Below are 13713 nucleotides of genomic sequence, written 5' to 3'. Positions count from 1 at the left end.
CCGTGCCAGGGGCTAATAAAGCAGCTGCTCCACAGGCTCACACTTCATTTCCTGTCTCCTCTGTAAGCCCCTCTGGACTCAGGCACACTGGCAACTACACACCATTTTCCCAGGTTTCCTCCCTTTCACATCTTGCCATGTGCCACTTTTTCTCCTGGAGCTCTATATCCATTTTCCCCCTTCATCAAATCCCTCCCATTTGTTCTTCAAAGCTAAGCTTGAGGAAGCTTCTCTGACCCCCAGTCTGGTTTAGGAAGCCCATTCTGTGTTCCGGTAATAGGCTGCTGTTTTTGTTCTCACACATGTACCCCCACTTGAGTCTGTGTGTATTGACCAAACACACAGACTCAAGTGGGGGACATGTGTGAGAACAAAAACACAAGCAGCCTATCACCGGAACACAGAATGGGCTACCTACCAGGTATAGCAACCTTAATTAATACCAGGGACCATCATTACAGTGCCTAACAGACTGTAAATGACTGTCACATAAAGGAATGAGTGAAGGAAGCTGACATGACAATTTTAAAATTTGGTTTTGTGATTGCAAATGCTGAACTGCAAAACTGCCTCCTCAGAATTTTGAAGGAGGGCTTTTGAAAACTTCAGATTTATAGGCTCATGCCCAAGTCTCCCTGTGGGAACATCAGCATTTGGTAAATTTCTCCAGGTGATTTTGCTGGACAGTCAGTTCTCAGGATCACTAAGTTATCTCTGCCTTCTTTTAATTAAATGTTTCCAAACATGAACTATTGAAATGGTGGCTTCACCACCCCATCCAAAATCACATGAAAGAAGAAAGCAAGAGGAAAACTCATTCTTATTTACCTTTCTTTCTGAGACGCTTTCTCAGCAGAGCCAAGAGTGTCCCACCCGTGATCAGACCTATTGTAGAAGCCACAGCTCCACCAAAGTAAGTCAGGGCCTCCTGGACAGTCAATGGCCCCTCTGCAAAAAAAAAAAAACAAAAAACAAAAAACATGCACATGCAAGATATGAGAAGTGCTCTGTGCAAAGGCCAGTTGTTCTCTTCAAAGGGTCCCAAGAACTCTAAGATGTTCTTGGATCATCCATGGACCTGCCAGTTCTGACAGCCTGCTGTGAAAGGAGATATGGAAGTCAGAAAACCATGATCAGAGAGTGGGAAGCACACAGGATCATATTCCTAAGACTTAAATATTAAATGTAATTTCAAAGCCTTCAGAAGAAGACCTAATAATAGGAAAGACATTGTAGATGCAAGGGGCCTACACATGGAAGTTTGAGCAAATAAAATGAGCCATGGGGAATTTTTTTTGGCCATCAAAAATTCAGAAATGCAACAGAAAGTAATCAGAATAAGGTGCTAGGGAAAAAGCAGGGGAGAAACTTGGAGCTGAATTGAAGCTTGCAAACAGGTGGAGCATAATTAAGATCTGTGATATTTCTAGAGGTAAGTGGTAAACAAAATTCTTCTGAAGTAATAAACCAGAATCTGCATGATTAACATATTTTGAAACTTCAAGATGTGTTAGTAGAGATTACAAGTAAGCAAGGGAACTTATTTCACAAATCTGAGCCCTGAAAAGGAGTGGCAGTTATGTACACAGAATCACTGAATTTAATTCCCACTGCTCTACATAAAGCAAGGAGATTCTGTCTGACTCATTGTGAAACCTTTATCAAGCAAGGGGAAACCTTGTGACAGAAAGGAGGACAACTGTGACAGATATAGAGAGAAGAAATACTGATTTGTTTTTCATATTGAGAAGACTTCCTAAACCATATGAAAAATGTACCTTGGCAGGTTGGTGTGGTAGCTGACCAGTGTCCATTCTCTTGGCATGCTGCTCTGGCAGAGCCATTAAGTAAATGACCCTCTGGACAATGGAAGGTGCAGGTTGACCCATAGCTGAAATTCCCCCAGGGGTTGGAACAGTTCATCACTGTTGGCTTGTTGATATGCAGTTCTGAGCATTTGATGGCTGCAGGAAAAGAAGGAGGAGAAACAGCATGAAGAATGATGGTGAATGAGATCATGGTTTCATCTGTAACCTGACTAGCATTGCCAGTAGACAGTAGACTATGAAAAGGTCAGAAGGAGATCAGCCACTTCACACTCATGCCCACTCTTCCAATATCACACAATGCTAATATCCCCTCAGAGAATGCTAGCCAAAGAACAAGGAGGGGCCAGCAGCATCCAATAAACATCTGCTAAGGGGTTGACTTTGCCTCCAAAAATACTATTTGCAACTTTTTTCTCTCAAAAATACTATTTTTAAGTGTTATTATTAGTACCTGATGGTTAACTGGCAGGTCAGCATGTATTTATTAAAATACTTAATAAGCACTCAGTGCAGCTAGAACTGGAAGTTTTTTTATTTCCATAGTAGATTCTGGAAGTTTGAAAGTAGAGGCCATCATCCTCTTTTAACTATTTTTTCAGGGAATTTCATGTTCTTTTTTCTAACTTATGGAATGGGAAATGGAAGCTTAGGAATTATATCTAATTTAAGTAAATATTATTGGCAGTACTGATATTTGTAGAGCTCTGTGTTGTGCTTTGTGGGAGATGTAAAGATGAAAGGGATATAAAATGTTAAGCTTCCTTTATGGGGTGAAGCTCTCCAGGAAGTATCACATAGGTGTAACTGTCTAGATTCCAATTATTATGAAAATATGAAGTGTTTATCCTGTCGCCTAAAAACATTGTAGCTTATGTTTCACAAATCATACAGCTGGTTTCATTCTTAGCATTCGAGTTTCTAACACATCTGTGCTTGTTTCCTCCTTAGAGCTTTGAGAACCAGGGCATTAGCTCCATCAAGAGGAGGAAGGGCAGAGATGTGCGTGTGGCACAGTGCAGCTGACTGGATGGGTGTGGAATTCATGGAGGACTCGACCCATGCAGTGGCTGCTGGGGCAGGTACACTGCTAACTTAAGTGCCTGCAGGATAGCATGTCAGAACCTCCTGCTGCTTTTCACTTTACCTCTGCAGGCTGGGGTTACTGCTGTCCATTGTCCTGAAGGCTTGCACTTGAGGGTGCTGTCTCCTGTGAGTGTGAATCCAGCTTTGCATCCAAAGTAGCAAGTGGTGTCCAAGCCAAAAGTTTCCCCAGGATGTCTGCAGGTCATTGTTCCCTGCCCAGAAGCAACAAGGGCTGGGCATCGAACCTTGTAGGTAGAAACTGATGCTACACCTGTGTTGAGAGGGTATTTCAATTTAGAGAGCTCTCAGTTAAAAGCAGCATGTCAGAGTTAAGGCTGACATGGAAACTGCCCCCCACTCCTTTCACCATGGGGGAGGCGCTACTGACATCTGTAAGGAAGTTAAAGTGATTAATCTCAGGCGTGGAAAGCAGAAGAGGAAAATTGTTTACAAGTGCCCCTGAAGAGATGATTCTCCTACACAAGAAGAAAGGGCGGGCAGGGTCACTAATAACAATTTTGAGAAAAGGGAATCAGCAGAAGAGTTGTTGCAGAAGTAGCAATTCAGTAGGCTAAACGCACATGGGCCAGTTGTATGCCTTCCTCTGCTTTACTGGGAGGTGATATTGTTCTCTGGTCAAAGGTCAACATGAAAGGAGATGCCACTGGGTTTGCCACTTTCTATGTGGCAAGAAGATGACTAACTTCTCTGCACCTCAGTTTCTTGATTTGCAAAACTGGACTGGTAACAGCAGCCCTTGTACTCTTGGCAATGAAGTAATAGGCACCACTTGGTTTGCTCAGCGAAGCCCTTTTGGAATACGAGGCTAAATACTGTATAAAACATGATTTCTACAGAAGCATCAGTATATCTTTTATTTATAAGCATAAACAATCCTGTCACTCCTTAGACATTATTTTAACCCATGGGTTGTGTTTGCTAAACCCAAATGATGTGTAACACGCACCTGCCACCTATGAGAGCCACATGTGTGTTATCATTGTGGGGGACATTCCCGACATGAAAATGTCCCAGCAAGTATCTGTTTTTACCTTTGCAGATGGGGGATGTGCTGACCTTCTTCCAGGAGATGTGCACTCTATGCTGCCTGATCCCTCTAACCCAAAGCCCTTGTTACATGAGAAACAGCAGGGGGAGCTAACACCCAGTTCTCTGTGAGTGTGAGAATAGTCGAGGCTGCCCTGCTGGGGGACAAAGAGTTTTGGGTACTTGAGGGCTGGAGTACCAAGCCAAGAATGACACAATCACCAAATGCACTCAGAAGTTCTGTGCTCCATCCATATATTCAACAAGTATTTATTTACCACTTACTGTATTCCAGGTGTTTGGCTAGTGTCGGAAGCCATTCTCACACGTGACTGGGTGACTCCCGGTTAGGGTCTGAGGCGCTCTGGCTGTGTCGGAGCTTTCCCGGCCCTCTCCTGATGAGAGAACCTGTCCGTGTGGGGGTGTAACTGACCACTGACCCCGGAGGCCCAATCACTGACCCTGACCTTGGAGTGCGGCTCCCCCTTCAACCTTCATTGGATGGAATTATCCCCTGAATTTCTTGCTCCCCAATAAAAGGCTACTCCCTGGCGTGCTCTCTCTCTCTCTCTCCTGCTAGCCCTGAGTAATCCTTGCTGCCCTGCCGGGCGGTTAGAGGAGGGAACCAGAGAGGGGAGCCGTCTCGGACCTGGTCATAGAAAAAGGTAACTGAGTCTGTGTGTTTATTTCGATCTCGCTAGCTAACTTTTATGCCAAGAACCTCATTAATGAAACCATTGCGCTGGCCGCATGGTAGAATTGGCGCCCACGAGGGGGGCATTCTAGATTAGCTAGATTGAGTGGGAGCGCGCTATAAAGATAAAGAAAAAAGTAAAGATAAAGGAAATAGTGACAATTTGGGTCACAAAAGGAAGTGGTAACAATTTGGGTCACAAAAGTACCTTAAGATATTGAAGGAAAGAGACGTTAAATTAATTAAAATGGGAAATTCAACTTCTACGGATAAGGAAATGTATCTGACTATTTTAGACAGTATAATTAATCAGAAAGGAAAACAGATAAAGAAAGCTCAGTTATTACAATTCTTAGAGATTGTAGGTAAATATTGTCCTTGGTTTTGTGAACAAGAGTCTCCAAATTTACTTACTTGGGAGAAATTAGGAAGAAAGTTACAAAAGGTCTGTCTTTCAAATGAATTACCTGGAGGCATAGATAATATTCAGAGAACCTGGACAGCTTTGGAAGTTTGTCTTTTTAAATATATGGGCCAGAATTCGTGGCCCCCTGAAGACCTGCTAAAAGGCATTCAACGGGCCATCAAGTCTATTCAAATGGAAAATCCGCCTGAGGCTACGTTAATTCCTTTTCCTTTAAGCCGCTTAAAAACGAAGGCGCTAGGGGCCAGGCCCAAAGTTAAAAATGTAAATTTAAACTTGCAAAATCAGGTTACTCGGCAGGGAGATTATGGAGAGCAACATCAGAAAGGAGATACCTCCGAGGTCCTAGAGAGCCCTCCAAGGGAGGTAGACAATCTTCCTGGAGAGGAAAATCCGGAAGAGATTCCTAGAGGGGCTCAGAGTTCCTCTCAGCCACGTGACTTAGAAGACCAAATTCAAAATGGCGATAGCGCAGAATCCGACCTTGTCTCAGAGTCAGAGGGAGAAGAATCAGATGTTGAAATTCGGGATTTACAGAGAAATTTCGACAGGCTGCGTTTAACACCGCCTGCCCAGGCTACTCAAATTCGGCCCATACCCGCTAAAAGAACAAAGTTTAACAGGTACGCTGGATTAACGATGACCTTTCTTACCCCATTCCAGCGAGGTATTAAGAAGGCTCAGGAATTGGGGGAGGATACTAGTGGCTTTCAACTTTTTCCCGTTTTTGAGCAAGTTAATGAGCAAGATCAGAGAGTTAGAGTTCATGCTGTAATTCCTTTTAAAACCATTAAGGAACTAAAAAGTGCATGTGAGACGTACGGTCCAAATTCGCCTTTCGTACAGAGTCTGATAGATAATATTTGCTCCCAGCCCCTTCCTCCTAGCGACTGGATTTCTGTAGCCAGATCCTGTCTGAGCGGGGGAGATTTCTTGCTCTGGAGAACTTATTGGACTGATTTTTGTACTGAACAGGCAGAACTGAATAGGAAACGTAATATAGAAACACCAGTCGAAATGTTTTTAGGGACAGGTGAATTTGCTGACTTAGAAAGGCAGTTAAATTATGACTTTGTAATATACAATCAAATAACTGATTGTGCAAAGCGTGCCTGGAGACAAATAGTCTCTAAGGACCAATCCAATTTAGTTCTTACCAAAATCAGGCAAGGTGCCAGTGAACATTATTCAGATTTTGTAGCCCGATTGTACCAGGCTGCAAACAGGTCGATCGGAGATCCAGGAGCCAGTGAATTCATAGTCAGACAACTAGCATTTGAAAACGCAAATAAGTACTGTCAAGATATTCTCCGACCGCACCGTAAGAAAGGCACAGTTTCTGAGTTCATTCGCTTGTGTTCTGATGTGGACTCTACACATTTACAGACTGTAGCTTTAGCCGCAGCCCTAAAAGAAACCTTAAAGCCACAGGATTTAGGGCGAAAACCCCGCGGAAAATGTTACATTTGTGGGAAAAACAATCATTTTGCGCGGGAGTGTCGCATGCGCAAGTTCAGGACTCCATCTACTGGCGATAATAGATATTGCAGGACTCGATCCCACATGGCGGATCCAGATGGCGCGGATCAGCCCGCCTTCTCGCCATCATTTCCTCCTAGCGGGAGGACAAAAAACTTCTGGTCGGCCCCTTCCCGGGCCGAGCAACAATACGGGGAATTCGAGGAGAGGTCGCACAGTGTGACGTCACTGGCGCCGACCAGGACAGCCCGCGATTTTTTCCGGAGGGATTTTTACCAGAACGTAGATCGCAGACAGTTTTCTTAGGGCCTTCAAGGACAATTGAATTGAGTCCTGAATCAGGACCAGAACAAATCCCTACTGGGATTTTCGGGCCGCTTCCTGATAATACTATAGGTTTAATTTTGGGACGTAATAATTTAAAGGGAGCCATTGAGGTAGTACCTGGTGTGATAGATTCAGATTTTAAAGGACAATTAAAGGTTACTGTAAGATCCAATTATGCCCTAAGGCTCACTCCAAGAGATACATTTGCCCAATTAATTTTATTGCCCTGTGATGCAGGGAGACACCTGCCGGTAGGTTCAGCTTCTAAGCCGCCGGACAGAGTATACTGGTCACAGTTAGTACGACAAGAGCGTCCTTTATTAGAACTTAAAATTAATAATAAAAAATTCCTCGGAATAATTGACACAGGGGCTAATATCTCTGTTCTATCTAGTAGGTTCTGGCCAAGAAACTGGCCTTTACACGTAGCGCCAGCTAACCTAGAGGGCATAGGGCAGATTTCACAGCCCGCTCAAAGTGCCAACTATCTCCATTGGAAAGATTCCGATGGGAACAGTGGAGTATTCAAGCCTTATGTGTTAGAGACTTTACCAGCTAATCTATGGGGAAGAGATATTTTAACCAAAATGGGATTATTATTAGTTACTCCTAACTCTATGAGATCAGTTGAGGAAGTTAGTCAAAGGTATTTTCCTGGAGATGATAAGGAGACCCTTCAGGAAGAGTATCTGTTTACAAACCAGTCTTCACGACAAAGATTAGTAAATGCTCCAAGCCAAAATTTTTATTAGGGGCCCTGAGTACTTCCCCGATCCCTAAGACAGCTGAAAAAATCACTTGGCTCACAGAGGAGCCTATATGGATTTCTCAGTGGCCCATCTCAGGGGAAAAACTTAAAATAATTCATAGGTTAGTAGAGGAACAACTTCAGGCTGGTCATATAGAACCAACGCTTAGTCCTTGGAACACACCTATTTTTGTTATTAAGAAAAAGTCAGGAAATTGGAGATTGCTGCAGGATTTAAGGGCAATAAATCATGCAATTCAGCCTATGGGATCCTTACAGCCAGGACTTCCCTCTCCCACAGCCATTCCTTTAGATTATAGCTTGATGGTAATAGATTTAAAAGACTGTTTTTTCTCTATAAGGTTACATCCTGGAGATTGTGAGAGATTTGCTTTCACTGTCCCAACAATTAATTTTAAGGAACCTGTTAAAAGATATTGCTGGAAAGTACTCCCACAGAAAATGCGTAATAGTCCTACTCTGTGCCAAAAATACGTAGACCAGGCGATAGATCCCATAAGAAGTAGCTTTCCTGATGCATATATTATTCATTTTATGGATGATATATTATTGGCTCATGCTAATTCAGAGGTACTTTCAGAAATTTTTACTCAGTTAGAGACTTCGCTTACAACAGTGGGTTTATGCATAGCTCCTCAAAAAATTCAAAAAGTGTCTCCTTTTCAATATCTAGGTCAGATAATTCAAGGACGTACAATCCGTCCTCAAAATCTTCAGATAAGAATTAAGGAGTTACATACCCTTAATGATTTTCAAAAGCTATTAGGGGATATTAATTGGCTGAGGCCATCCTTAAAACTAACTACTTCTGAGTTAAGTCCTTTATTTCAGATATTACAAGAAAATCCTTCTCCAACCGCTCCACGTCAGCTAACTTTAGAGGCTAAAACAGCTTTAAGGAAAGTTGAAAATGCAATTAAAAATGCACAGCTTACTAGAGTTGATCCTAAGGAAATGGTGTATTTATTAATATTTCCAACTGAACATACACCAACAGGAGCCATATGGCAAAAATTGGGAGTTATTGAGTGGATTTATTTATCCCACTCCCCTCAAAAAACATTAATTCCTTTTCATGATTCTATAGCTCAATTAGTAATTAAGGGTAGAACTAGGATTTTACAATTAATTGGATCTGAACCTGATATCATAATTATTCCATTTTCTGTTCAACAGATTAATTGGCTTTTTCAAACTTCTAGCCCATGGCAAATAGCTTTTGCTGATTTTCCTGGCCAGATAGATAGTCACTATCCTCGTGATAAAATTATACAATTTGCATCATTAACGTCACTTATTTTTCCAAAGATTGTACGTGCCCATCCTATAGATGAAGCCTTATCAGTGTTCACTGATGGATCAAGTTCAGGTAAAGCAGGATTTTATAGTCGTGTTCACACAGAGGTAATACAAACTTCTTATACTTCTGCCCAAAGAGCAGAGCTTCAAGCTCTGATCTGTGCCTTAACTTACTTTGCAAATGAACCTATTAACATTTATTCTGACAGCTTATATGCAGTCGGAGTTACTAAAAATATTGAAACTTCAGTTATTGGGTATACTTCATCACAAGAGTTATTTAAATTATTTCATAATTTACAAAAGGCAGTGCTAATGCGGAAATATCCATGTTTCATAGGACATATACGAGCTCATACTAATCTTCCAGGACCTTTAGCTTCAGGTAATAACAAAATTGACAGACTCGTAGCTTTTTGTCAACAGATGTCTTCATATGACTGTGCACTAGCTTCCCATTCCTTGCATCATCAAAATACTTTTAGCTTACGTAAAAAATTTAATATTACTAGAGAACAAGCTCGTCAGATTGTAAGCCAATGCCCTAAGTGTGTTATTCACACTCCATCTCTGCCATCAGGGGTAAATCCCCGTGGATTAAAGCCAAATCAAATCTGGCAAATGGACGTAACTCATATTCCTCAATTTGGTAAGCAGTGTTATGTGCATGTCATAGTGGACACTTATTCTAGATTTATTTTTGCCACAGCACGTACTAAGGAAAATTCTCAAAATGTAATTTCTCATTGCCTAGCAGCTTTTTCTGTTTTAGGATGCCCTATGCAGATTAAAACAGATAATGCTCCAGCTTATGTGAGCTCTTCTTTTCAACAATTTTGTCAAGAGTTTAAAATTAATCATAAAACAGGAATTCCTTATAACCCCCAAGGTCAAGCCATTGTAGAACGAGCTCATTTATCTATTAAACTTCAATTACAAAAATTAAAAAGGGGGGATAAGCTTATGACTCCCCAAAATAGCCTTAATCATGCCTTGTTTGTTTTAAATTTTTTAAACTGTGACGCAGAAGGTCACACTGCTGCTGAGAGACAAATGTCTCCCTCAATAACAGGCCCTTTAGGCAGAGTTTTGTGGAAAGATTTACAAACCGGTCAGTGGAAGGGCCCAAACCCGGTGATTATATGGGGCAGAAGACATGCTTGTATTTTCCCAGAAAATTCTTCTCGTCCTATTTGGGTGCCTGAACGTGCTATCAGACATGGAAGAGATAGAACCCAGATTGAAGCGACTGAGGATCGACCCAGAGGAGCCCCCATCCAGAAGGAGGAGATATCGGAAAAGGATGAAGAAAGACCAGATTGACCCAGCCAAAAAGCTGATTTCATGGGAAGACGTGAAGAAGCTAACAACCCAGGCTTCCCGAATACTTCGAGACCTAGGAAAAAACAGGACCCCAATGATGATGGTAACAACAGTAATTGCCCTACTGGGCTGTCAGGTAAAGGGGGATCAAGTAGACACTTACTGGACATATTTCCCAGATCCACCCCTGGTACACCCAGCTGTGTGGACTGGAAAATCTATTCCAGTATTTACTAATGACTCATTCATGATGGGAGGATTTACAGATACTCATATTACTCCCAATCATGTGACTAGATTTAATTATTCTGGCTATAGTGCCCAATTACCCTTGTGTTGGTCCCACGATAAAAATGCTGGCTGTCTAAAAGTATCATTCGAAGAAAAGACAGCGATTGGTAGACCTATACTGACAAATAATTCTATTTATGGAGATTTATAACCTAATACTAGATCAGTAATTAAGATGGGACTTTCCCATAATAAGCCAGTCATTTCTGCCAAACCTCCACGGATACACCACTGTCCAAATAGTTCTACAATTGAGATTGGCACCTTTCCTAAATGGATGGATTGTATAAATCCCTTTCCTGTACAACATAAGGTGTCTAAAGATAGTGGGTATATTTTAGACTGGTCTCCAAAAATTGATAAGAGACAATTACGAAGAAATTCTGCTATGACACCTGCAGGATTTGTTAGTAATATTTTGACTTATAGTAAAGGTGGTGTTCAAAAAGATATTTGGCGTTTAATTGCTGCCTCAGAATTCTTACATTTTACAGACAAACCCTTACCAAGATTTATTGGCAAGAACTGTAAAGAGGGATCTTGCTATGGCTTACGAGCTTGTGTCCAATCTCCTTATGTTTTAATCATTGGAAATGTAAAAGTTAAATGGATAGATGACAGATATATTGTTACTTGTAATAAATGTAACCTAACCAATTGTATTACTAGGTATAATGGAGGAAAAGGAGTGCTGATACTTCATCAGCCCTCTTTTGTTTTATTACCTGCTAATATTTCAGAGCCATGGTATGCTGATGCTGGTTTACAAGTCTTACAGCAAATTCATGCCCAGCTGGCAAGACCTAAACGTGCTATTGGAGTTATAATTGTTGGTGTTTTGGCGCTAGTCTCTTTTATTGCATCAACTGTCTCTGCATCTCTGACATTGTCTCAGAATATTCAGCATGCAAAATTTCTTAATAATTTAGCTCAAAATACTTCCAAGGCTCTGCGTAATCAAGTAAATATTGATAAAAAGATTAAAACTAAATTAAACGCATTAGAGGCAACTGTTATTGACATAGGTAATGAACTTTCAGCCTTAAAATTTAAAGAAAGGCTTAAATGCCATGCTAATTATAAGTATGTGTGTGTTACAGCTGCCAAGTACAATGCTTCTCTCTGGGATTGGGAGAAGGTTAAAAACCATTTGTTAGGTATTTGACAAAATAGTAATAATAGCTTGGATATTCTGGAACTTCATCACCATATCCAAGACATTCAAAATAATAGAGCTGATTTTTCAGATCCTTCTTCTTTGGCTAACCAAATATTGAAGGAGTTAAATGGATTCAACCCTGGAAATATTCTCAAACACTCGGCCTGGTACATTATTGGATTATTCTCTTTGCTGCTAATTCTTTATTGCGTTGTAATTGTAGGATGGCGAGTCTTCAGAACAAGAATGCAGAAACTCCAGAGAGTGAACCGCCGCCTCATTTTTGCGAAAAGAAAGGGGGAATATGTCGGAAGCCATTCTCACACGTGACTGGGTGACTCCCGGTTAGGGTCTGAGGCGCTCTGGCTGTGTCGGAGCTTTCCCGGCCCTCTCCTGATGAGAGAACCTGTCCGTGTGGGGGTGTAACTGACCACTGACCCCGGAGGCCCAATCACTGACCCTGACCTTGGAGTGCGGCTCCCCCTTCAACCTTCATTGGATGGAATTATCCCCTGAATTTCTTGCTCCCCAATAAAAGGCTACTCCCTGGCGTGCTCTCTCTCTCTCTCTCCTGCTAGCCCTGAGTAATCCTTGCTGCCCTGCCGGGCGGTTAGAGGAGGGAACCAGAGAGGGGAGCCGTCTCGGACCTGGTCATAGAAAAAGGTAACTGAGTCTGTGTGTTTATTTCGATCTCGCTAGCTAACTTTTATGCCAAGAACCTCATTAATGAAACCATTGCGCTGGCCGCATGCATGGTAGAGGCTAGACCACTCATTCCAACTACACAGGGCAGTGGGAGGGACAGTGGGCTTTCAGAGCAGAGGATATGTAGAGGGCACAGAGAGCTCACAAATTCATCCTCCTTTGTCCACAGCCTCGCTCCAGAGACCACAGAGCCTCCTCTGACTCCCACTATCTATCTGGGTGGGTGCACTCCAGGATTGTTTCTACCGTCTTCCTGCCTAAGACAACTCCTCTTAGATATCCTGTCATCTCTTCAAATTCAGTACATCTAAAACTGCAATGATCACCTTCCTCCTCAAACCATGTCCTCTATTTGAATCCCCAGCTTGATTTTTTATGCCGCGGTTCTATAGCAGTGGGAAGTGCAGAATCTCCCTCAAGACAGCTAAGTTCTGGACATTCCAAACCTGACCTGGTATGATTTTGCTCTGGTTCTTGGCTTACACTGCTCTCAATTTCTTTCCATTTCCACTGATTAAAATCCCACAGTTCTCTGGGATCCGACTCTGCGGCTTCTCTGCAGCTGTTGCTGAACGCAGTGTGCACTCTCCTCAGACTCATCGGCTTTCTGCTTGAACTCATGCACTCTCATGTCCTGACAGCTGAGTCCTCTTCTATGCACAGAAAGCTTCCAATACCCCCTAACCACCTGTCCTTGTCTCTACTGCAGGATCCCAAGAGGTGGTGCTCAATAACCATATGCCCAGTGGATGAATACACAAATTTCTAGTTTGTTCACTACAATTTCCTCCCCAAATTGTTTTCATAAATTATTGCAGTTATGTCTTTCTCTCAGCATTGTTTTTTTCTCATTAAATTATCTGACAAACTATGACTTATCAATGAATATTGAATTGTTGACAAACAGAGTGTTCTTTCTTTGAATCCTTGGTCCAGTTAGGCTCATTTTACTTAGCTATTCTGATTTTAAAATCCCTCTTCAAGTCCTTTGTGCTGTTCCATGGAAAAGGGAGCGGGGTGGGGTTTCACTGGGCAGGTACACTGGCTAACTTAAGTGCCTGCAGGATAGCATCAGAACTCTGGGTATGACTTTGTCCTTTTCATGTTGGTCCTGCAGTAATGGGTCATGCACTGGAAGATGGTGGGTCCTTATTGCAGGGATCCATTGAAACAAACAGTGAATTTCAGTCCAGGGTTCTCAGATTCAACAATCTGATGTAGTAATTAACAACTCCATGTCTGGCCCATCAATTCCACTCACCAGACATTTACTAAACATACCTA

At 42.0% G+C, this 13713-nt stretch overlaps 1 protein-coding gene and 1 long non-coding RNA gene across 3 annotated transcripts in view; one reads left to right on the top strand and one right to left on the bottom strand.

Moving 5' to 3' along the window:
* The window catches only part of Selp (selectin P), a 42031-nt gene that overhangs the window by 2376 nt on the left and 25942 nt on the right, over window positions 1–13713 (bottom strand). Inside the window, exons 10-13 of the mRNA XM_076872949.1 lie at window positions 3966–4149; window positions 2974–3185; window positions 1779–1964; window positions 829–948 (exon numbers count right to left, since the gene is read on the bottom strand). Of these exons, the coding sequence (XP_076729064.1) occupies window positions 829–948; window positions 1779–1964; window positions 2974–3185; window positions 3966–4149 (702 nt within the window). The remainder of the gene's footprint in view (window positions 1–828; window positions 949–1778; window positions 1965–2973; window positions 3186–3965; window positions 4150–13713) is intronic.
* On the top strand, window positions 5532–12295 carry LOC143637818 (uncharacterized). Of its 2 annotated transcripts, none has more exons than XR_013154492.1 (3): window positions 5532–5700; window positions 10126–10377; window positions 11948–12295. It is a non-coding gene; the product is annotated as an uncharacterized LOC143637818 (long non-coding RNA). The 2 variants fall into 2 exon arrangements; XR_013154491.1 differs by having other exon boundaries at window positions 10126–10410.

The sequence above is a fragment of the Callospermophilus lateralis genome, chromosome 13, assembly GCF_048772815.1.
Source record: "Callospermophilus lateralis isolate mCalLat2 chromosome 13, mCalLat2.hap1, whole genome shotgun sequence".
Lineage (NCBI taxonomy): Eukaryota > Metazoa > Chordata > Mammalia > Rodentia > Sciuridae > Callospermophilus > Callospermophilus lateralis.
This window is presented reverse-complemented; position numbering and strand designations above follow the sequence as displayed.